At 45.9% G+C, this 25,666-nt stretch overlaps 1 protein-coding gene across 2 annotated transcripts in view; it reads right to left on the bottom strand.

Moving 5' to 3' along the window:
- Positions 1-25,666, bottom strand: part of Ctnnbl1 (catenin beta like 1) — a 152,542-nt gene that overhangs the window by 62,579 nt on the left and 64,297 nt on the right. For both annotated transcript variants that reach the window (XR_007977993.1, XM_052184144.1), the window contains exons 6-10: positions 22,401-22,494; positions 19,834-19,925; positions 11,443-11,515; positions 11,170-11,228; positions 9,657-9,805 (exon numbers count right to left, since the gene is read on the bottom strand). Coding sequence is in view for 1 of the 2 variants with exons in the window: in XM_052184144.1 (XP_052040104.1) it covers positions 9,657-9,805; positions 11,170-11,228; positions 11,443-11,515; positions 19,834-19,925; positions 22,401-22,494 (467 nt within the window). In the remaining variant the exon portion in view is untranslated. The remainder of the gene's footprint in view (positions 1-9,656; positions 9,806-11,169; positions 11,229-11,442; positions 11,516-19,833; positions 19,926-22,400; positions 22,495-25,666) is intronic.

The raw sequence follows: 25,666 nt of genomic DNA, 5'->3' as shown, positions 1-25,666 counted from the left end.
AGAGAATCATAAGGACGTACTTTTAAGAACGTGTACTCCACCAAACTGAAAAATCTAGAACCATTTTCTAGATGGATACCACTCACAAAAGTTAAATCAAGATCAGATAAACAATTTAAATAGATCTATAACCTATAAGGAAATAAAAGCAGTTATTAAAAGTCTCCCAATCAAAATAAGCCCAGGGCGAGATGGTTTTAGGACAGAATTGTACCAGACTTTCAAAGAGTTAATACTAATACTCCTCAAATTATTCCACAAATAGAAACAGAAGAAACATTGCCCAGTTCATTTTGTCAGGCCACAGTTATGCTGATAGCCAAACTACAAAATGACTCAACAAAGAGAGAATTATGGATCAATTCTCCTTATAAACATAGATTCAAAAACACTCAATAAACTACTTGGAAACAAAATACAGGAACACATCAAAAAGATCATCCTCCATGATTAGGTAGGCTTCAACCCACAGATGCAGGGTGGTTCAACATATGAAAAATCAGTCAATGTAATCCACCATATAAACAAAATGAAAGAAAGAAAAAAAACTACATGATCAATGCATTAGATGCTGAAAAAAACCTTTGAAAAAATTTAACACTCTTACATGATAAATGTCCTGGAGAGATTAGGGATACAAGAGACATACCTAAACATAATAAAAGCAATTTACAGCAAGCCTATAGCAAACAACAAGTTAAATGGAAAAAAAACTCAAAGTAATTCCACTAAGAATAAGATAAGGCTGTGGTCAAGATGCACTGTATGAGAGAAGAATCTATTCTCAATTAAAAAAAAATGTAGATATATAGAACAGAAATATATTTAACAGAAAAAGACCATTTCTTTTCTATTATAAAGCTATTTTATATTCTATTTTAGAGCTGGAGAGATGACTCAGGGGTTAAGAACACTGACTGTTCTTCCAGAGGTACTGAGTTCAATTCCCAGCAACCACACGGTGGCTCACAACCATCTGTAACGAAATCTGACACCCTCTTATGGTGTGTCTGAAGACAGCTACAGTATACTTACATATAATAAATAAATAAATCTTTTTTTTTTAAATCTATTTTGAAAGACAACTGATCATTTAAACAAAAAGAACACGCTCTAGTGGGATTCCCACCATATTCTGACATCGAATGTATGACCTCAGCAGCAGGAAGGACACAGACAGAAGTGTTCCAGTGGGTTCCACAGCACATTGAGGGGGGCACTCCTGGGGTACATCCTATTGTGGCAAACAGTCTTGTTGGGTTTTGAGTTCCATCCCATCCCCACACTCTCAGTTAACCATAAACACACCTCTTTTACGCTGTTTCCAGTCATGGGGGTTGGGGGGGGAGGGTCCAGGGCTGCTTCAGCACATACATTTGGTGGGAGACGGGGGCAAGGCATCAGACAGCACACAGCTTATTCCTGGACAGATGGATTGTCAAAGACAAGATGCTGACACCCATTAAGAAGAGGCCGTGGGCCGGGTGGTGGTGGTGCACGCCTTTAATCCCAGCACTTGGGAGGCAGAGGCAGGCAGATTTCTGAGTTCGAGGCCAGCCTGGTCTACAGAGTGAGTTCCAGGACAGCTAGGACTACACAGAGAAACCCTGTCTCGAAAAAACAACAAACAAACAAACAAACAAAAAAGAGAAGAGGCTGTGGTATTATAGTCACACAAAAGAGCATATAATCTGAAATGTTTTTAACTCTTTGTTTGTTGGGGAAAGGCTTCTCTGTGTAGCCCTGGCAGTCCTAAAACTTGCTCTGTAGACCAGGGTGCCCTTAGAATCCAAATTCAGAGATTCACCTGCCTCTGCCTTGCGAATGCTGGGAATGATGCTGAATGCCACCACGACTGATGTAATTCCAAACGTTTAAGCATCTAAATATCTTCTGAATGTGTGGAGCCAAAGTGTACATGGATGAGAGGACAGGGGCCAACACCACAGTTTCACCTCCACTTCATAGTAACTACCAAATCAGAAAACAACCTGTAAGCAACATGGCACCAACTCTACCCCGTGCCACAGCAAAGCCCCTGCCCCGGGCACGCAGCAGAGGCTTTTGAGATGCACAAGGAGGGCTTGGCAGAACGAGTGGTCTGGGCCCACACAAGGCTTTGTAGATTCACAGGAAGTATGTTCTCAGAGCAGTGTGACTGGAGCAGAAGTCTGAGGACAGACAGATGGAAAAGCACCAAATATTTGGAAACTTTACAGCACACTTCTAAGTACTTCATGAAAAATGAAATCAAAGTAGCATTTTGGATGAAATAAAAATGAAAACACATTACAGTAAGAGAGCATCCGGCTGCCCCGACTTTGCAGCGAGCAGGGATTTACAGCAGCATACACGTTAGAAAATAACAGAGCCCTCAAAAGAACAACCTCATATTTCTATCTTGAAAAGTCAAGAAATGAAGACCAGAGCAGAAATCTCTGAAACAAAAAACCAGAAAAGGGGTAGAGAGAAAAAAATCATTAAACAAGCTGGGTCTACAGACTGAAGGGGGGAGGTTGAGGAGGGGGGAGACTGGTAAGCAGTAAGACTATCAAAGGACAAAAGGGATACATTTCTTTAAAGACACAAGGTACTCAATTTACTCAGACAGAAACAGGTCACTGGAAAAAATAAATCGCCATCGGAATTAAAATGTTTTCAAAAGATGATTGTGGAACCGAAACAGCAGAGCACGGGGCAGAACACGATACCTGGCCCCCAGGCCTGGCGGCCCACTTTGATGAGGCTGCACGTGTCCTCATGGCAGTTTCCTACACTCAGGGGCAGAGGATTTGCTGAGAACTAACTAGCAGAGAGAAGGGGGGAATGAGTGTGCATTCTGATACCCAACACCGCTAGTCATGGAAACACAAATTCTGTCTGAGACAAACACCCCCCCAGCGCGCGCGCGCACACACACACACACACTGTGTGGGCTTTAGCACAGCTCCACTAAAAGCTGACCAAATGCTAACAAGAAACTGGGGTTCCTGGAGCTCACACAGTGCCAAGGGATTCAAAATGGCATCATTTTGCAAGCAGTTTGACAGTGCTTTAAAAATCAAAGTACACAGCAGTCACATGACTGAACCACTCAACTCCTCAGTATTGACCCTAGAGCAATGAGAAACGTGTGCCTGAAGCCTTGCACAGGAATGTTCTCTTTAGCTTTCCCCCTAAGGGCTACAAACAAGATGCAAATGTACATCAGTAAGTGACTCAACAGACTGGTTTATTCTTATGATAAAATACTACTAGGTGGTGAAAAAGGAACAAGCTATTGATCCATGGCAAGGGTAAATGTCAAAAAACATTATACTAGGTGAAATTGGTCAGATGAGCTACCACGCCCCAGCAAAAGCACATGCAGCATTACTCCATTTAAATTGAATTCCATAAGATGTAATCTAATATATAGTGGCCAGAAAACAAACCGATCGTTACCTAGAAACAATGAGTCTGAGAGGAGGATTTATGCAGTGAAAAGTGTACAGGGAATCACAGGAGTGTGATCAAGGCAGATGTCATGATGGTGGCAAGGGTGTGAAGGGTGGGTTCACACACAGAGGACGCAGCAAATAGACACCTCAAATATGCACAATTTACCCTGGACTGAAGAACAACTATTGAGTCAGACAGAAGGGCTCAGACAGGTCTGCCACCATTTCTTGTCAGCTAATCCGCTCCTATCATGGCACTCTCCATTTATGAAGTGGTACCGTCAGCCTGCGGGGCTGGGGAAAGATTGCTTTGTGCCTGTGAAGCATTTGTCTGGTTCTCAGAGAACAGGTGTAAACTATTGGGATCCATCTAAGACAGAACACTGATATTGGCTTGCAGGCAAGGAACAAGAAGCCAGATGTGTGTGTGTGCACCGCTCAGAGCATGGGAACCTTCAGCCGGATGTGTGTGTGCACTGCTCAGAGCACGAGCATCTTCAGCTGGATGTGTGTGTGCACAGCTCAGAGCACGGCACCTTCAGCCAGATGTGTGTGTGCACAGCTCAGAGCAAGGGCACCTTCAGCCCTGCCATGGCACAGCTGCCCACAGACTGGCATGAGGATCTTCTGCCTGATCCTGAGAGACTGGAGCTTAGAGAAGGCTCTAGCTCTTGGAACATGGTGAAGGACAGACTGAAAATGCAGAGTGGTTCAGACTTTTAGATGGTCATCAAAAACAAACTGTTAGGTGGTTATCCCACTGCAGGGAAAAGACCAGGGAACAAACACCCAGGGGGCTCAGGATGCCCTCTTTACCCACATATCTTGCCACAAGCCCTGTTCAGAATGGGACCCACTGAGCCCCACTCTGCAAATGGCATGTCGACACTCTCTCTGTCACATTCCTGAAAAGCTCAGCAAAACCCAACCAACCAAGAACTGGTGATTCCTGGACGATGCGACTGTGTCCTTCTGTCTCTCTTTTCACCTGTACAGTTAATAATGGAGACGAGCTCACTCACTGTGTTTCACAACTCAGGCTGGGCTGAGCACATCTCTGGGGAGCACAGTGGTCTTCTCTCTAACTGGAACAGCGTTTACAGCAGAAGTAATAAGCCTCACGTCAACATTTTCAAAGAAATTGACAATGTAATTCTTCCTGTCCTGCCAGCTTGGCAGCTCCTGAAGAACTGAACTGTTCACGTCAAGGACACGCTGGTGTACAGTGCCTGCTGGCAGTGTGAGGAGGACTGTGGGGAGCACAGGCTAGAATTAACCCACATCTATTGAAATCTTCTGTTTGTAGCAAGCATCTCTCTGGAGAGAAACATCTGTGGGATGAAGGAGGAGATGGCAGCCCCATATCATTCAGGGCATCTGGGGCAGTTACAGTGCCATCTCCCTTCCTGCCCCATCCCAGACTGTATCAATCTGCAGACTGGCCCCTCTCAATTCCACGGTCCTTTTTTTTTTTTAAAAACAAAACAAAACAAAACAAAACAAAACAAAACAAAACAAAACATGTCTTTTTTTCAAGACAGGGTTTCATTGTAGCCCTGGCTGTCCTGAAACTGGCTCTGTAGGTAAGGCTGGCCTCAAACTCACAAAGATCCCCCTGCCTCTACCTCCACTGTGCTGGTATTAATGCTCATAAACAGCACAATAAACTGCAGCTCCTCTGAGTTTCATCTTTTTTTTTTTCCCTCATTTTGCAACAGGGTTCCTCTGTGCTGTCCTGGAACTCACTCTGTAGACCTTGTAGTTCAAAGCTGAACTTGAACTCAGGGTCTCTATGACTCTCAAGTGCTGGGATTAAAGGCATTCACCACCACACCCAGTTTTAAATTTTATTTTCCACTCAAACACCTCTGACTAAAAATATCCGCTGGCTTGTGTCTTTACCTCAGTTCTTCTGCTGCCCACCAAAAGGCCACCCCACACCCTCTCTGCCTATCAAAGGCCATTTCATACCCTCTCTGCTCATCCTAATTTCATACCCTCTCTGCTCATCCTATACAGTCTACTATTGCTCTCAATTCTCAGACCAAGATGGAGGCCAGACACAGCACACCTCTATGTCAGAGCCACGGCTCCCTAAAGGAGTCATGCTGGGCACTGCCCAGAGCCTCTGTACGCTCTGCCCGACCTCATACTTTTTTTTGTTTGTTTGTTTTTTTGATTTGTTTTTTTCGAGACAGGGTTTCTCTATATAGCTCTGGCTGTCCTGGAACTCACTCTGTAGACCAGGCTGGCCTCGAACTCAGAAATCTGCCTGCCTTTGCCTCCCAGAGTGCTGGGATTACAGGCGTGCGCCACCACCGCCCGGCCCGACCTAATTTTTGTGCTCTGCTAAGAGCTATAGGGCCGGCCATATGGGAAATGGGTTTTTTCTCTCATTCACTGTGGCTCCTACAGGACAGGACAGGGTGGCTGCCTGCTGCTTCTATCACAGCATGAGACTCACTCTCCAATATGACCACAAAAATCTTTCCTTCTTTTCCAAGACGTCTTCATTCGCTCTTTGGCAGTGAGAGAAGCACAAACACATGAAAAAGAGCCCCTCCCTGCCATTGATTCTGTCAAGTACTGTGAAATCCAGACAGCTCAGGAGTGAGGGAAAGTCACCTGACCACTCAGCAGGCCCCTCCCGGTAGGGAGGAAGAAGACAAAGGCCCAGTTCCTTAAACATTAGCTGAAGGCTGCCTTGAGCCTGCAGTAGGAATGAGGCAGGGAATGCGACCCAAAGCCCAACCCAGAAGAGCTCAGAGGGATGAGGGAAGATGGCTGAGAGTTCAAGGCCCAAAGAGGACAGGGCTGGAGCTCAGAGCCTGGGCTGGCTTTATGGGTGCAGGTGGCGCCTGGAATGGCGTTGCATTTCAGTTTTCTTGAATTTGAGTATCAGTATCACAAACGCCTTACAGCCTGTTCTTTGTGCTTCATCTTCTAAAAATGTGGCCAGGAAACCCAGGACAAAATACTTCACGCCATGGTCTTTAATTAAACAAGCCTCTCTCCTCTCTGCAGCCTGTCTATGGAATCAGCTAGAAAGTCTGCATCAGTGGTTCTAAACAGTAAGAACACTCTTAGATTTTCTGGCTCACACAGAGAAGATGGAAGGACTGAAAGCCACTGTTCATCTATGGTTGGACTGGAGAATATTGGGTCCCTGCTCTGAGAAGTTCACAATGCAAGTGGGTATGGAGGTGCCTTAAATGCTAGAACTTAGGAGGCAGAGGCAGGTAGAGCTCTGTGAGTTCCAAATTTTCAAGGACTACTGTTTCACAAAAAAAAAAGCCTCTAGTTCAGTTGAGACTCAGGCAAACATGTTGGCCATCCCGTGGTGTATCTAAGACAGCAAACAAAGGTCTCCACACCTAGAATTTAAGAGAGTGGAGGACTAGGTTGGGAGATGTGACATGGGCAGAGGCTCAATCATAAATATCAAGAGTATTATCAGAGGAGATAATGAGATATTACATCATCTAAAACAGTCTGGGTTGGAGCAGGAGCTAGAGAGAGAGAGAGAGAGAGACAGAGAGAGAGGGAGGAGAGAACACGTGTGTATGAGCACGTGGGCCTGTTCACCAGCTCAAATATATTGCTGGTGGTCTATTGATTATTTATACCAGAAATTTACTTTCCTAAGTATATATGTGAAAGATTTTTTTCTCTTAATAGTTAGCAACTAAGTTACTCAGTATCTGCTGTTCTCAGTAACCTCTTTCTTAAAGGCAAGAATCCTGTCTTGTTTGCCACAAAAGCCTAGCACTTAATAATCAGTTGGCATAGTACCTCATCAATGTGTTGGTAGCTAGAGGATGACTCCAACTTTACAAAATCCTCAAAAATCCCTGAAAATTTAGCCCTATTTTTCATAAAAATAAATAAGTAAACAAACAAAGCCAGAGGTAGAAAATGTAAAGCAACTCAGAGAATACACAGAATTTGTAGATGGAGCCTGTGTTCCAATTCCTATCACCTCAACGAAAGCCCATCCTCAGCCGGACGCCTGCTTTCCGTGCAAGCAAGCAAGAAAGACCCAGAATCCAGAGCCTGATGCAATCAAAGTGAAAGGTCAAATTCAGGGCAATGGAACCCTAGAATACCTCCTGACTTTCTAGTGTTCTAGCATCCTAGTTCTGAATGAGTTTTGTTTAGACAGAGAACAACTTACAAATAATAGGGGGGAAATTCCTTCCCAAACTTTCCATTGGGAGTAGGCAGGAGAAAACAATGAGAAACAAAGAGCGTAGAGAAGAGACAAAGGGAAACCAACACTGTCTGTGAAGGCCGCTAATTATTATAGGAGCCGGAAGCAGGCAACTTGAGCAGGAAGGCAGAGGGGGCTCTGGGAGGGGCAGGCTCTGCCTCCTAAGCTCTTTGGAGCTCTTTAATTAGCCTTCCAGAACCTCAGCATTCCAGTCTGAACAATCCATATTTCTGGTTATTTATTCAGCTCCCCACTGCTACACATTACGGAGCCATATGCTGTAGGAATTCATCACTTCACGTCTGCACTCAGCATCCGGACACTGGCAGACAGGGCCTGGAAGATGCTTGCGGGAAAGTCCCTGGAGAGAGAAGCTTTAAGGTCAGAAAACCCAGAAAGCCAAATGCTTTACACACTGTTTGCTTAGGAGACCGTGGCCATTTCACTAAAGGACAGGCAATCCGGACGGTGTGAGACCAACACTCTCAAGAAAGGAAAGCCAGAGCCACCTCAACAGCAAAGGCCGTGGAGTAATTTCCCAGAACTCTCTAAAAAACAATTTGCTTTTTTAATCGCAATTTCTCAAAAGAAGATTTTCAATCAATCCAAGTTCTAGGATACACTGTATGACAGCCATATTTCGGCTCTCCACAAACCTTTTAAAGAAGAGGAACCTTTTTTAAATGTACATTGATAATCCCCAAGTCATTTAAACACAGAACTGGTCATTGTAGAATTCGTCATGATAGCGAAACCCTGGAAATGGCCACAAAGTTCCCTGTGTCCCTCAGGCAGTCACTGCCCTCTTGTGAAGTTTATGTCACAGAATGACAAATACAGCTTTAAGTTAAAAAGGAAACAATAGAAACGGTAGAATGTGGGAGGACTAAATGTTAAATCAAACAAACAAAACATTCCCACCAAAATAACAATAAATGAAACAATAACGGTAGTGTGACCATAAAACCTAGAAGGTGGCATCCACCTAAGGCAGGCCATGCACGGGTGACACACGGGGACACCTTAGTTTCTGGGAGAACTTGGGCCTTGGTTACTCCTTTGTCGGCCTGACACTTAATACACACAGTAACCAAAAATATTCTAATAGAACATAGATGGAACATCTACAGTCTAAATTACACTTAATAAATACGCATCAAATCTGTAAGACACTTTCAGAGACATATCTTTGTTCAGAGTTGTCACTGCACATGACTAGAGGTTTTACGATAGCTGACCCCTACTCAACTCCATGAATTTCATGACTAGAAAATTCCAAATGTGTTTGCAAGCAGCACCCAGAACCTCTCCATTTCAAATGCTGTCCCTCAGTAGTACTCCACTCAGGTCTCCTCCTCAGGAATGCTTTTTTCTCTCCCAGCCACATTCCTCAATAACACATCCAAGCAAGCCATTTCTCCATGCTATTTCCAACTTAAAGATTCTTTGGACGAACTGAGAAGGGAGAGCAGTATTGTCTTTAGAGAACAGAGCAGAACAGAAAAGATACATTAAAGGAAGTATAAACCCAAAGTTCTAGAACCATCCTTCATATTTCATATTCCTTGTGCTTAGGCACACGGCACACACAGAATTCATTACTGAATGAATAAATATGAATGTTTTGATGTCAACAGCAGGAATATAGATAGAGATCTACAGAGCATACAGATTTTGAGACAAACCCAAAAAGTAATGCTTAGCTTTCTCCAAAACCAACACAATAAAAGAAACAAAGCCATGCCCTCAGGGCAGTGCTGTGTTACCAACTGACACCCAGCACACAAACAATGGACACCTGTATGTGCCAGCCCACACCCTCCAGAAAGCTCAGGCACATTTAGAACACAGCCCCAGATGGACACTGTCTGGATGAATGGGAAACAAACCCAGGTGACTAAAGGACCACAGCTGTGTGTCCTAAGGCCAGGCCAGCAGTGCTGAGCAGGCAGACAGACAGACAGACAGACAGGCAGTGGTGAGGACAGGCCGGCCCAGAAGCACACCTGAGCATGAGATTCATGAGCTGAAGGCCCTCGCCCTTCAGGAAGCGCTCTCGGTTGGAGCTGAGCATGAGGCAGGAGCAAAGGGCGTCAAACAGGTTCTCCATCATCTCCTGCTCCTCTGCAGTGCTGGGGTTGTGTCTCTTAAATACCTGCCAAGGGAGGAGAAAGGAGCCATTACAAAATGCTGTACCATCAGCCAGCATCCTGCCATTTCCAAAGCCCACCAAAGAAGCCAAACTCTACAAATGAAGTTCTCACCAGTTTCCAGTTTAGAGAAACCGAGTTTTCTAGGTTGTAAGTACTAAATAAAGATATCCAAGTTCACATAAAAACACTAATTACTGAGCCAAGCACTAGGTCTAAGAGTGACTGACAGCTTTAAGGCTGCAGGTCAGCCAAATAAAACAGCACACCTCAGCCCTTTTCCACTATGAACTGGCAGAAAGAGAGAGGCCATACTGGACACACAGTGAAACTGAGAGGGAACGCGTCTGAAATCCCAGCTCAGCTCCAAAACCTACTCTGGCAGAAAGTCCCACATCCTTGTCCCTGTTCAGTCCCCTTTCTAATTCATCCATAGCCCAGAGAAGCCAACTCTGTGTCCATGTGAAGAGGTGCTTCTTCACGACAGGGCCGTTGACTCCCCTCACTCACTAGCAGGGGCTCAAGGTCCCAGAATACAACTGGGCAGTTCTGCATGTCAGAGCTGAGCCCGGGTTGGGAAAGTTTCTGAGCTAGCTGGGCAGGCAGCCCTGTCCCGTCTACAATGGGTAATGGGTGACTGTGCAGGATAAGGCCTCGGCACCTCATGGGGACTGCAGACAGCTTCCCACCACAAAGCTCTATTTTCAGGGTGGAGGCCAAATCACTCAGCGGCTGGCACCACAGGAAAGCTGTGTGCAAACTGCCATCTCAGGCACTCAACGCTCTTCAGCCTGTATCCAACTCATCTATTTTCAGTGCTGTTTGGAGTAACACAGATAAGGTTTGTTAGCAGGAATCTTGACAGCATTTCCAGAATGCCAGCAGGATAACATTTCAACTGGATTTACATTTCTTTCATCCAGCAATCGTCAGTTTCCAACTTCTCACTCCTGCCTACAGCGCTACAACCATCCTACTGTCCCTACCACCACAAGCCCACTGTGCCACAGCGCTGGAAACAGCTCTCCTTGGGCTCACCTGGAACCTAAATGAGCAGACAGACTCTGTTAGGGATGGACCAAAGGGGAGGAGCTGGACCATGGCAAGGGAACACAGTCGGCTCTTTCTGGCTGCAGGACAGAAGAGAGGGCCCTACTTTTGGGTCAGCAGTTGGGAAAGGCCATGCCAGATTCACTATGACAGTTGATCAGCAAAGGCCAGTGAGTAAGAAAGGAAGGTAACCCCGGTGCCCCGGTGTGACCTCCAGCTGCCTTGGTCACCATGTGGCTGCTCCTTCCCGTGTTTCGACCTCCACCTCCCACTTAAAGCAGGCCATGGACTTTCACAGCACACAGGAAGAATTACTCACGGATAACTGCTGAAGAAGCACATCGATTCCATCCAGCTCTCCCAGCAATTCCCTGTTTTCTAAAAGAAGGAAAATAAAGGAAGAAAAAAAAATGAAGCCAACTGTCAGATTTTACAGCCGTCTACCACTGATCCGTCAGCTAACAAAATCAATACAGCTTGACAGAGGACAAAAGCTGCACTGAGAGCAAGCAGAGAAACCAGGCGATGCCAAAGGCGAGCTTGGCAGCTGAGGGTGGCGCCCAGCCTGGCCTGTCCCTATGAGGGAGCTCACCATCATTGTCCTGGAGGAGGATGGCCAGCACTTCACTACAGTACAGTTTGTTGGCATCAAAGGGCATCTTGGCCTGTGGGACACAGAAGTGAAAGAGCCATTAAGGAACCCTGCTCCCTTCCTAGGGCTATTTACCCCCTCGGGATGAGGACATTAAAGGAAAGGCAGGTTAGGGGGACCAGACACAGGTACTCCACACCAAATGGCAAAGGGACAGAGTGGCCCTCCCCAGTGTGGGAATGTGCCCTCCTCCACAAAGCCCACCTTGTGCCCATATTTTAAGTCTAGAGACTGTGTTCCCCCAAGGCAAGTAAGAGAAAGTTTTGAGCTTATAAGATTAAAACATATGAAACTCCAATTTACAAGTTACAACCAGAAAATGAGGCTGTAAATTAGCTGATACATGATCAGAGAAGTTGAAAAGAAAGCAGGCTCATGTTCAGATTAGCTAAAAATATTTATAACGAAGTAGCTCCTTGCGGAATTTTTTTAATGTTTAAAATTTAATTTGAACCCATAAACCTATCTGCTTGTAGGCCATAATCTGCCTACTATTTAAAAAGGAAACCACATTAAATATGCAAAAATGTGTTAATATTTTAATACCTAAGTTACTACCCACAATTCTTCCCTGCTGTGTGCTATGCAGTTTGAAGACTCTGAGGGGAAACGTCCACTGCAGAGACCATCTTTCATGGCTGTCCATTACTCCAGCTGCAAGGCTTCAACATGGCACCTCCAATGGCACCCGCGCAAACCTCGCTCATGCTTTTAATCTATGAGAGCCAGTTCCTTGAGATACAGGCACACAATGGTTTTAATCAGCACTATTCCTGCTTTGTATCTAGGTTTTTGAAATGACAAATAATTTCTGTAGCTGCAAAGGACAGGGCAAGTGTTCATACTGAAGCTGGCGCCTCCATCACCCCGCGCCATTCACAGAGCTGTTTGAACATTGATTTTGTACTTAAGGAGGAAGAGCACTGGTGTCTAATCAAGCAATAGCCAGCGCTGGCTCAGTTTTCTGTGTGCGTCTTCTTCATCAAGTCAAAGTGCACCTCACAGGGTTTTAGGAAGGCGGCCGCATCTGGCCCATCTCGGGTTTTAAAAGACCCATGAGTGCAAGACTGTACACATGCCGCCGCACCGCATGCTCCTGGGCAAGCTGGAGGCTTTATATCAAGAACTCTGTATAACAGCCAGAGCGTAAGTACAGTCTACTGTGTATTTTGACTGAAGAAAGGTAGTTTTATAAACTCAAAGCATAGGGTTAGAAAGCCAGGCAGTGGACATCTGTCAGCACCAAGGCTTCTTCAAAGCATTAAAGTGTTTACTCAAGTTACTTAAGCCCCACTGTTGCGATTAGAGTTTAAATGGTCTCAGCCACATAAACCTACAGGTAGCTTTTCAAAAGCCAGGGTATTTTGAAACAGGGTACTCTTAAATGAAGGAAGGCCGACAAGGACATTAGGCACCACATCAATGTCTTTCTGAGCTGAAGAAAGGCCAATGACACTGGCTACTGTGACAAGAGTCCTTCTGGTCTTCCATGCCTCTTGTCTTTTATGGAATTTCACAGCCTTCTGTCTCCAAATTAAAAGGGAGTCTTTCTCTTTCTTCCAGTAACTAATTATTGGCTACCTGCTATATGTAAGCTAGAGAATTGAGGACCACAACAAAGAGGTAATTTACAGTTGAACCCTGTCGACCATTGTGGAACTTGCTATGCTATGCCACCTAGGCGCCACAAAGTCTGGTTTCCCAAAGTGAGCTGAGAAAGTTGGGTTGGCAGACTGAGTTTACCATAGGCTATGTTGAGATTTCCAGGGAAAAGTTGGTGACACTTGACAGCTGTGGAGTACTACACACACTGTTCAAGGTCCCTTCTTCTAATGACATCATACCGTTGTGAGCTAGGTTTGATAGTTGCCGTATGAAAATGTGTGAGGATTAGATGAGGAGCAACATTCCATTAGTAATGACTGGAGCGTTCAAGATGAAATCAATGATGCTTTCTTCTAATTTATGTATGTTTTCCTTTCAAATAGCTATTGGATTGCTAGAATATACACACACAGAGCTCCTTGTCTCTACCTACCTAATAAACCATCATAGTAGAAACAAAATTACTAAGACAACACCACCAAGAACCAGCAACAGGATCTATAACCCAAGTAAAATTCTGTTTCTCCGTCTGTAAAATGGAAATTTTAACATGGTGTGCACATGTATATACTAAATAAATAAACATATATAATACATTCTTTTTTAAAAAGAAAAACCCTTCTTCCTTTTAGAGAGTTACTGTGAGACTCGTGCAGGGTACCAGGAAAGCCTCTAAGGCACAGTGTGGACTGAGGCTTCTGGACTGGGTTAGAATGTGTGGGTTAAGAGTCTCAGCTCTAACTGCTCACAATGATGGGCTCTGGGTCAAATGACTCTGCTCTCCTAGTCCATGGTCTCCTATGTGGCCGTATCTTCCTTCTAAGGTGGCTGCACTTAATGAACTGCGCTGAATCAGCACTCCTAACAGGTCCTAGCACCTGAGTCCCCCCTACCGAGGCTGCTTAGATCTCCAATCAGATCTCCAATCCTGTTTGGCCACAAGAAGGAATCTCTAGTTTACCCACAGTGAATACTAAAACAAAACAAAACAAAACAAAACAAAACAAAACAACCTAACTGGAATTATATCATCTTTTTCTTTTTTTTGGTTTTTTTTTTTTTCTTCAAGACAGGGTTTCTCTGTGTAGCCCTGGCTGTCCTGGAACTCACTCTGTAGACCAGGCTGGCCTCGAACTCAGAAATCCGCCTGCCTCTGCCTCCCAGAGTGCTGGGATTACAGGCGTGCGCCACCACTGCCCGGCATATCATCTTTTTCTTAAAACAGAAGTTCTCTTGTTGAAAAATTGGCACAAAGGAGAGCTCTAATCAGGAAACTAAAATATCTAGACATGGCAGCTCCCAGCCCTGAGCTGTGCGAGGCTGCTTGGCAAGAGGAGGCTGCTTTGGAGAAGCAGGCCCAGCTTCCTGGCCCTCCTGTCCACTCCATCCAGCTTTCTCCTTATCTGAAAACTGGGGACAGCTGCATGCTTTCAGCAGAGCTGTTCATGAGGACTGGAATACACAGGCAAGGATGTGGACGAGCATCTCACACGTGCTGGCAGTTAATACATGAAAGCCAGCATCAGCTCGGGAAGCAGGAGAGGGTGGCAGCAATGGCACTTGAAGCAGGGTGGGTGACTAACCCTTCATGTCTAGCCAAAGATAAAACATATCAAGGAAACTTAATTCCTGTTTGATTATCAGCCGGGAGATTGCACAATACAAACCACCAAACAACACGGGGCGGATGCTGTCTCTAGGATTTTACAATGTACACCAGGCAGACTCAAGCGTGCGGGGCTCTGCCTTTCAGGAGCCTGGGGATTCTGCATCTTTCAGCTGTCAGAGTAATTGCACAGTCTAGCATAGGTTTGTACTCAGCATGGACTAGCCTTGAATAAAATTAAACTTCACCTTCTTGGAAGCTGTGCTTTTTTGGAAAGTAGAAAACAATTATGCTGCCACCCGCACGGCCAGAGGCTAGAAGTTTTATCTACAGCTCACCTGAACACAGGCAGGGGTGGGGTTCACACACATCACCAGCCCCTAACAACTAGCAAAGTGAACTCTTGTCACCCCTGTCACCCGCAGCTAAAGATCTTGCATCAACCAGCCATACTGGCCACTTAACTCGACCAGGGTGAACTGATTAGATTATGCTGAATGCGGCAATGGTTCCCAGAATGTCCCTTTAACTGGAAACTCAGTGGGAATCCTAATTTCATTTCTTTAGAAAACTTTCGGTTTTGATGCTGCTTTCAATAGTACATGGCCCCATGTTAAAAAAAAACAAACAAAAAACAAAGCAAAATAAAACCACAAACAAAAAAACCCTGATTTATGATATAGTGTCTCTCCTGCTAGAGGGACATTTATCTGCTCACTTGCTAATCTGGCTGCACCATTCTCTGCAATGGGTCTTAGTCTCCTTAGGAAAATTTAGTAAGGTTTCATCTGGTGGAGAAGAAAAAGCCTGTTACTTTTGCTACCTGCTGCTAGGCTACCACCATGAACCGGTATGATCCGGAGCTAACATGCCTGCCACCCATCTGCCCCTCACTGAGAATTACTGAAGGATCCCTAAATAAAAATGGATCATCAGTCAAATGGGGAGTTTTAATCCAGCAACCTAGGCACATGAGGATTCTAGCATTTCAGCTCTGAGACTTTCTCTTCCATCATACACCATGAGGGTTCCCTAAAACATGAGGCTCAGCCCTAGTTTTGAAGATTAAGTACACCTAGGGGGGGATCTGAGAATCTGTAAGGAACTACAAAAGAAAGACAGGGTGGGGTGGCTGGGGAAGCTGGGGGAATAAACAAGACAGAGCGCCAGGCTCGGGTCCTCCACTCGGGTATCTAGGGTACAAAAGCAGCAAGTACAGGGAGTTCCACGAGATCACCTCTCCTTTCTGGATGAAGAAAAGCTGTCCCGCCAGAGCTGTAGTCCAGACTGGCTAACTCCCAGAATTCCTTTAGGAAAAAAACTGAAGGGGGCTGGTTTGCAGCAACCAGAATCAGGGGAGGCCCATGAGAGCTCTTCTGGGCTGTGGGTTAAGTCCCAGCTCCAGCTCTACCTGTATAGGTTTGGGCAAGACACTTAGCATCTATAGGTCTTGACTTTTAGCTATTTATTCACAATAGAAATTACACGCTTGCCTTCAATTCTAAGAATGATTCAGGCTATGTGAGAGAGTATGGACTCAAGTTGTCTCACAGTGGTGTATATAAGACATAGGAGAAAAGGCACTGTGCTCTGTAGAGACAAGGACATGTGAAAAACAGAGATCTGACAGTCTGATCTTTGTAGTGCAGAAGACTAGCAAAGGAGCTACGCAAAGGTAACAAGGCAAGTGTTTCAGAACTGAGAAATGAAAAGGCCAGACTGAGGCAGAGAAGTGGCCTTAAAGCCGTCCAGAAGGTGACACTGAAGATGAAGTGGCTACTCCACTTCACTGTATCAGTCTGTAGGATAAGAATGGAAGAGAGGGCTCACTTCTAGAGCCCAGTGGACCTTAGTGAGACACATGCACTGACTCATATGAGCAATGTTTCTGGAATATATTAGCAGTGGAACCTGAGATGGTAACTGTGCTGGCTAGCTGTGTGTCTACTTGACACAAGTGGAGTAATGGGAGAGAAAGGAGCCTCAGTTGAGAAAATGCCTGCTTAATATCAGGCTGTAGGCAAGTCTGTAGGGCATTTTCTTAATTAGTGATTGATAAGGAAAGGCCCACCCATTGTGGCTATCCTTAAGCTGGTGGTCTTGGGTTCTTTAAGCAGGCAGGCTGAACAAGGCATGAGCAAGCCAGTAAGAAACATTCCTCCATGGACTCTGGATCAGTTCTTGCTTCCAAGTTCCTGCCCCTTTTGAGTTCCTGTTCTGACTTTCTTCAGTAATGAACTATGATATGGAAGTATAATCCAAATAAACTCTTTCCTCTCCAACTGACTTTTGGTCATGGTGTTTTCATCATAGCAATAGTGACCCTAACTAGGACAGTAGTTCTGGGCTGTGTCCAGGGAACCTAGTTTTAAAAGTAGCACTAGAGATCTTTTAACACAACTGCTTAAGGTCCTGGCTGCCAGGATGGTCACAAATTGGAGGCAGTTTCACATGATTCTTTGGTTGCCTTGTAGGACCTCAGTGGTCCCCAAAAAGAAAACAGGCCAGACAAGTGAAGGACCACCGCCGGTAGCCACCCAGCTCCAAGGGAGGGCAGACTCTCCATCTAGTCCACCAGGACTGTCTCCAAGGCTGATGCTGGTGAAGAACATAACGTGTACTTTCTTGGGTTGGGGACCCAGAACAAAGCATATTCAAGAGTCATGGCTTCTTGCTGGCCTTGCTCTTCAGCTTGGCTGGCTTTTGTGACAGTTCCGTGCAGCAGAGTCTTCCTAAGGGAACCTGCTTCCCAGTAAAATAACCCAATACCAATTTAAAGTTTAAATACTGGAAACCTTGAAAATGGTTTAAGATTGCAACAAGACTACTCCTGTCCTGAGGATTATACAAAATTCTGTGCCCTAAGGCAAAACTCAATAATAGCTTGCTAAAATAGCAAATGGAACCCAGACTAAACACCCAAAGGTCTCAATTTCTCCAAAACTCCAAAAAGGGAAAGATGAATGAGAGAGAGAGAGAGAGAGAGAGAGAGAGAGAGAGAGAGAGAGAGATACAGAAACACACACACACACACACACAGAGAGAGAGATACAGAAACACAGAGACAGAGACAGAGACAGAGACAGAGAGAGACAGACCAAGCAAGCAAGCGAATGTTGTATTGGCTAATTTAAACACCCTTCAAATGGCAGAAGAGTTTTAAAGAATGAGCCTCAAATTCATTATTAAGTCCCAAGGACGTAAAAACTTTGTCCTGATTTCACAAAGACAATTAGATTATTTTATGAATGTTAAGGTTGGGTCTACAAATTCCTCCAGTAACCCAGACCCTGTTATCCTTTCCTCTCCTCCAGCCCTGGCTCCCCAGGTGCTCCAATCTAGAGGATGGAAACAGTACTGAGTGCTGAGAAGTAGGTGGGGAAGGAACAGTACTCTGAACAAGTGCAGCTTAAAGCCAAAGACCACCCGGACTTGAAGTCCAAAGGAAGATGCCAAGATGGCAGCATATAAACCAGCTGCCTGCTGGACACAGGCCGACGGGGGAAGAGGAGAGGGTGTGCAGGACCTCAGTGCACTGGCTCTGCCTGGCAAATGCATCTATCTCTGCTGATAGCACCACTGGGCTTAAAATCTCGTGTGTGTGTGTGTGTGTGTGTGTGTGTGTGTGTGTGTGTGTGTGTGTCTGGGTTACACGAGCAGAGGTGGAGAATTCCTGTCTGGCTGTGTACCTCTCAGGCCTGCCAAGACAAGGAGGGTGAACCTGACCCGACACACCCCAGACTTTCTGAATAAGCCACGACTACTTCAAGAGTCATTCCTCCTTAAAGAAACAAGGGGCCCCCTCTAATCTTGCCAGCGGAGGGCCACTGTAGTAGCCTTCCTATGATTTTACAGTCAGTCAGGGCAATGGCTTTGCCCTTCTTTTCTCATTTACTCGATGGGACAGCACTAATTGTTAAAAAGATGGTGACTCTGTGCTAAGAAAGATGATGAATCCAACAGAAATGAGGATAAAGGATACAAATATGACACTAAAAGAAATTAATACAAATAGTTGTCCTTATTGTTGCTTTGATCAGGCTCTTATACAGCCCAGGCTGGCCTGCTCCTTACTGTTCAGTAGAGGATGACTTTGAACTTCTGATCCTTCTGCCTCTACCTCCTAGGGCTGGTAGTACAGGTAGATACAGGCATCCTACCTACTGGACCACTTCCCCAAGCCCAGGAATGGCTATTAAGCAACCAGAAGCCAATACACATTCTTTGATTTTAAAATGCAAATTAATGTACCATAGATAGCATCAATGTTCACTTCTAAGAGCATGAAAGCTTTAAGTATGATAATGCCTGGTACTGCCAAGAGCAGCAGGGACCGTCTCATGCCAACAGGGCAAACTTGACAGGCAACAATTTTATAACACCTCAAGTGTTAATGCAAATACCCTTTGACCCGAACATTTCACTTCTAGGGGTTTAATACACAGATAAGCTAAGTGCATCAGAATAGTGTTCGGATGTGATACTCACTATAAACTGCTTATAACAGAAAAACTTAAAAATGGAAGTTACCAAAATTAAAATTGAGAGCCCAGCAAGGGATGTTACTCAGTTGATAGGGTGATGGCTGAGCATGCACGAGGCCCTGGGTTCAATCCCCACCACTGCATAAATTGGGGAGGGCAGCGCACCCCTGTAGTCACAACACTTGGAAAGTAGAGGCAAGAAGATCAGAAATTCAAAGTCTCTTGAATTACAGGCCAGCCTAAGCTACATGAATCCCTATTTAAAAAAAATTAATAATATTGGTACGTTTGCCCAATGGAACACTAGGCAATCATTAGTTCAGTGAAAAAATAATTTGCATAAGAAAACATTATATAATTCTTTTTATGTCAACATACAACACTGTCTCCTAAATATGTCCAGAAATTTTCTGAAAGAATATATATGATATTGTTAACAATAGATGCTTTTTAAAAGTAGAACTCAGAAAGATTCTTGGGGATGGAGGTGGGGGATGGAGACAACCAACAAAAGGGCCAGAGCTCCAGAAACTTCCCAAACTAGACCGCAGGGAGGGCTGACAATGTCTACCAACACTGGCACCAGCCACAGCCAGAGCAGAGATGAGTGGGTGGCAGGACCACTGGCTCCCTTACCTTCAGCCTCTTCAACAGCCATTGCAGGAGTCCCTGCTGGGCAGCCTCTGTGCACATCTCTGGACGGAACTCGGCCATATTCTCCACAATAGCTGAAAGAGACAGACGCCATCACCGGGGAGCGCATCTCTGTTCTCCCTTGTGTCAAGCCCACTTCCCATGACAGGCACTTTAGCCTTTGACCCACTTCCCTGTATTTTCCCTGCCAGATGCTGTTGTCACTTTTAGATTAACCAGGGAGTTGCTATGCTTTTTCCCCCTTTTTCTTCAAGTTATGTTACAAGTAGAAGTCATAACTGAAAATGATGGAATTCGCAGAAGAGATGAGGGTTGGATTTTTATGCTAATAGGTGACTCCAGAGCAGAGCAGGCCGATTAGTCTCTGCTTTCTTCCCTTCCTTCCCTCCCCTTCTCTCCCCTCCTCTCGCTCCCCTCTCCCATCACATGGAAACCTGGACACTGGCAGGGAGGTGAGCGTGATCTTCTTAATTGAGCACACTAATGCGTGCAGGGGGAAAGGCCATATCAGCAGAGGTAGCTTCCAGGTATCAGGAAGCAGATAATCGGTCCTGCTATCTCCTACAATAGTCAAAGTGTGACTTAGTAGGAAAATTAAAAGTTAGGAGGCAAAGGGAAAAAAGCTATTACATGCTATGATATCAAGAAGAAGGGCATTAAAAAATCACCACCACCCTCAGCACATTAAATGCTTCCCTTCCCCCTGGGCTCCTCTGCTTCCTGTCTTGGACCAGGCCACTCTGACAAGGCAGGGACTGTTGTGAGTTTCCCAAGCATAATACCCAGACCACGCTGCGCCTGAGTTCTGAAGGAGCGAGGGCTGGAGAAACCTCTGCTCTTTCACCCACGCCAGGCTCAAGAGCCACTGAAAGGAGACTGGGCAGTCCCTGAGGAGGGGACACATCTGACAGTGAGCAGGGGAGGGAGGGACTCCAGAGATCAAACACTCTCAGGCACTTGCTCGTGTTACCTTGTTCTGCTCATACTTTACACGATCTCCTGTTAAACACAGGAAACAAAGCTACTTCCTGCTATGGTTCACAGGGTCTTCCAAACTCTGGACAGACTCACACCTGGACCTCACTGCCCCAACCCCACCTCCCACCCTCATTCTCTAGAAGCATAGTCTCGACTTAGCCAAAGGCAGCTCCCCACTGAGTCCTCCACAGGCAAAGGCCCAGTCAGCAATCTTGCAACCCTCAAAGCCCTTGCTCCCAGTTCCTGAGATGCTCTGACTGACTCTCATCATAGCTCCTGTCACTGGTACTCCTGCCTCTGTCCTGGGCTTTCCAGTCTGACCACCCTTGTATTAGCCACACCTGACTCCTCCTGATCCAACCTAGCTCCAAGTACTGTGCCTGAGATACACCGGGCATCCAAGGAATGGGGAGGAGGCAGGCATGAATCTGAGTGTGGTGGGTGCCTGAGCAGACCAGGCACATCTGCCAGAGCTGAGCTTTCCCGTGAAAAGCTCTTATGGGCCTTCTTATGAACAGCCAGCTAAGACTTTTGATAAGCTTTCCATGTTGCAAAATCCAGCATTAGGCTGACAGATGGCAATGCCAACGTCTGCCTCTGCACTAGAGCCAGCCCCAACCACAGGCAGCCGTGTTCTCCTCTCGTACTCCCTGGGTGCCCATCTTCCCTCTTCTTTACAATAATCCACTCTGAGTCTAGAACTACAAGGGAGATCTGCAGTAAACACAGAGGAGCCAGGAGGGAATCTAATCTCAGAAACTCCTGCTTCAGCTCGGCCCCTTCGTTGCGAGAGCCCAGCTTGCAAAGAAGCCACCGCTGGTTTAACACAATAGCGGCCCATGAGGAAGCGGCCTGCCGAAGGTATGATCTTAAATACGGCAACTGTGCAAAGGGAGAAACCAGAGAGATTTGAGGGAGAAGGAAAAGACTGTAGAGGAATGCACTGAAATGACCGGGGCTCAGGGGCAGCAGAGACACTCGCAGTATTTCAACTCGCTTAACCAAGCCATCGATCCCGAAGACAAGGGAACTGGCTCTTCTCAACACAAGTATGTGCAGATGCCTGCGGCTCCGACGAAGGAAGTGGGGAGAGAATCCGACACAGACCACCCACAAATATAAAACTTAGCTTCCCAGGGTGGGGAGGCCCCACAAGGATTCCATCTTAACTTCTGGAAAGGCTTCTAAGGAGGGCCGCTCCTATTGCTCTTCCAAAGCTCCTTTATAAGATGTAGGGCTTCCCAGCACCTTCACCAGAAGGCCCACCCACCACAGGGATCCACCAAGGAGCTTCTGGCCTCCACAAAGAGGTGCAAACACTCCCTAACATACATATACACATAGTTAAAAACAGTAATCTTAAAATCTTAAAAGAAAATTTAGGAGCTAGCATGTTCTCTCTTGGACAGGTACCTACTTAGTGGATTTCAGCTTTTATTGCCTATACGCCAAATCAAAGCTGTAGTTATATGAAATGTATGCATGGGTCTTCATTTTTTAAAAGGCAGCTTGGAGTATAGGGGGAAAAAACCCACAGCCAATGTGGTTTTTGGTTGGGTGACAGTCCTTACCTAGGGTATTGTGGACGCCATCAGCCTCCTCTCTCACAGACTCATCCAGGCGCTCCAGATTTTGCACCAACAGTGCGACCACCTGCCCATCCACCTGCAGAACCGGAAGCAGAGGGAGAGAAGGTCACATCATAGGTTAGTCCCACAATGTCCCCATTCCCACAGTCACAGCTCTCCATTCAAATGAACAGAGTGAGTGCAGGACTGGCAGCCTGCAGTGCTCTCTGAGGGCACCCAGGCAAGGAAAGGCAAACCCAGGGCTCAGGGCTGGTGAATGCAAGGCTCTCATGCTCGCTCTCCCACCTCCCCTCCCCCAAGCTCCCGGCCTCAGTAGTACCTACACATGATGGAAAAATGGGGCATGAGGCATTTGGGCAAAACGTGCTTTTAGCTCTTACTAGATTCACACCTTTTGAGGTAGACAGGGAACCCACAGTAGCTACAGAGTACAGCCAATAACACACATCTGCCAACCAGTGACACCAAAGTCAGGCTTCCTTCTAGAATTTTGAAGAAAGCCTTTCCACCTTTATACTGCCATCTGTACAACAGGTTCTGGGGGACTGCCTGCGGGTAACCCCAGGGCATGCAGGGAAGGAAGGAAGAAAGAAAGGAAGGCAGGCCCTGGTTTTCTCTCCTGGGAAAGAGACTATTCAGCTAAGGCAGTTGTGCTAGGCATCCAGGAAGACTTGTGTGCTGTGTGCAGCGCCCCCCCTTCCCAGTGCCTTGCTTGCCTTATGTAGGAAATGAGGCTAAAGAAGAATCCTGCAGCAATCGCAGGAAAATGTGGGGCACTATTTCTGGCTAAAGGAACAACTCAAAATGCCCACAATCACGTTTACATCGAGCTTTGTACTCATTTACTTCACTGGGGAAGAAAAAGCCAAGTTCTCTGATAGCAAGCCCCTTACCTGGCACCCTGGCACATTTCAAGGTCTTGAACAGATACCTGAGAAAACTTACCTCACCAAATAAACTTATGAATTCACTGTGTGCACCACAATGTGCTTTCAGACACATCACATCTAACCTGGCATAAGGCTCAAAACTCTCACAGAGCACTCAACAAAGGCTCAGAGAGGTTAGGCAGCCTGGCCAGAGACAGAAAGCTGGGGGCAGCAGAGTGCAACTCTATTACTTTGATGAGAACAGAAAGACAGAAGGAAGGAGAGAGCAGTGAGCCTTTGTGGAGAACACTGCACTCTACACACCTGGTTTGACAGAGCCTAAAGATGACAGTAAGGAGAAGAAAGACAGATGTCAAATACACCGTCTGTTCTTTCTGAGACAGACTCAGGGGCAACATCTGGACATGAAAAAAAATTGAAATTAGTGGCCTGTCTGCACACCCACTTGCTAGTGAGTGGCGCTTTCTAAGCTCTCCCTTGGGTCTTGGAGAAAGGGATAGGGACAGAGCCCACTGGAGAGGAGCTGGTGTCAGATCCTTAAGGGCTGCAGCAGAAAATGAGCTGATTTCCCTTTCTTCCAGGAGATACAGTCTTGTTCTCAAGTCTCATAGCCAATAAGAACATCCGAGTGTCTCCCTTAATAAACTAAAACATTTATGCATGGGAAAGAAAGCAGAAAACATCTAGGGGCACAGACCAGACCATGCCACGATTTAGTTTTTCTTAAACCACCCTAACTGACATATCTCCCCCAATTCTGAAGTGGCAAACGTCACAGCTCTGCTGGGTGGCACATGGCTTGTCGCTGTTACAGACTGCATAGCCGACTTCTGCTGCGATGGATGGCCCCTCCATCTGCATTATTTGTCTCTTTCCCTGATTCTTACTTATGCTTGTGGTCCTCTGCTGTCTGAAAACTGGCGGGATGGTGGCAATGAGTAGCGCTTAGATCCTAAAGCCAAGTGGATACGGATGGTGAGTGTCTGGCTGGAGGAAAGTCTTTTTCTTGTTACAGAAATCTAACTTCTAACGGACAGACTTTTTAAGCTTGCAAAGTGTGAAACTCAATGTTTTGTTGGGTTAGATACAATTTTATCTGATTGCAGGAGGGCCGAGAGCAGTCAAAATACATTTAGCTCAGAAAACCCTTAGGAAAGTATTTGTATTATGCATGGCTCTGGAGTGAGCTAGTAAGGAGTGCAAATTAGCATTCTGCTCCTTCCTCCAGCCTCCGGCCTACCTGCAATTTTCTGGATCTGTGACCAAGTCTGAAACTAAAAACAAATCCTGCTTGGGATTAAAGCGCCAGCCAGAGCAGCCCTGGCCTTGGAAGTGACGGCTGTCTGAGGCCTGGCAGTTTCTGATAAGTCTCTGGTTATTTCTGCTTGTTAGCAGGTCCCCAAACAGCAGGTCTCACTCAGAGAAGGTTCCAGGGCACGATCAGACACCCTTTCCCACTTGACCAAAGAGGAAGGATATAAGAGAAAAGGAGGAAATAGGGAAGCGGACAGATGAGAGGCTCTGAAGAGGATTCCTTTTCTACCCGGCCCACTTCATGACACTCAAGAGTTAGATTGGAGTTCTTCCACACACAATGCATTTCAGAAATGTCATGTTTAAAAAAATAATAAAATAACCCCCAAACACATGGAAGGAATCTTGATCAAATAAATTTTGAAAGTCATAATGCTAAAAGCAGGACCTACTGTTACCTCTTGAGATCCATCCCTGCCCTCCCTCCCACTACCCATCCACACTGCTGGTACCGTTATTCTAAACATCTAGACAGACACTTGCCAATCCCATGCCTACAGTCTGCCCATGCAGGCAAGCTCACAGAGGCCTACAGGACGCAGAACCACTCCCCCACACCAAGGGCTCCTTTCATTCTCTCTGGTGCCAAGCTCATTCTCACCTTGGTCTCTTCCCTGTGCTACCCTGCTCTTGGCCATTTTGAGTGGCTGGCTTCTTCTTGTACCCAGAACTCAAGCCTTTCTAGAGAACCAGGTCTAACCAGACCTCCACACACTCAGCCATTCCATTTTCAGCTCCAGTATGATCGTGACACACTGTAGTGATTTATCTGTTCCCCATTTCTTGTCCCACCCTCTGACAGCAGAGATCCCATCAGTCATACTGCGAGCTACAAGCATCCAGTTTCCAGGACCAAGAGCAAGTCAGCACACAGTGCACATCAAGAGAATGAAGACCTGGTGAGTTCTGCTTTGGGACAGAGAGAATGGAGAGAGCATGAATGGAGCATTTGAGAAGGGCTGACTGAGGGCAAGGATGCATGTGGAAGGGCATCCCCAGGCTCTCTATAGCCAAGGCACACTTGTTCAAGTCTACAGAAGATGC

Source organism: Apodemus sylvaticus, chromosome 5 (assembly GCF_947179515.1).
Source record: "Apodemus sylvaticus chromosome 5, mApoSyl1.1, whole genome shotgun sequence".
In the NCBI taxonomy this organism is placed as follows: Eukaryota; Metazoa; Chordata; class Mammalia; order Rodentia; family Muridae; genus Apodemus; species Apodemus sylvaticus.
The sequence above is the reverse complement of the archived record's forward strand: the minus strand, read 5'-3'. Positions and strand labels throughout refer to the sequence as shown.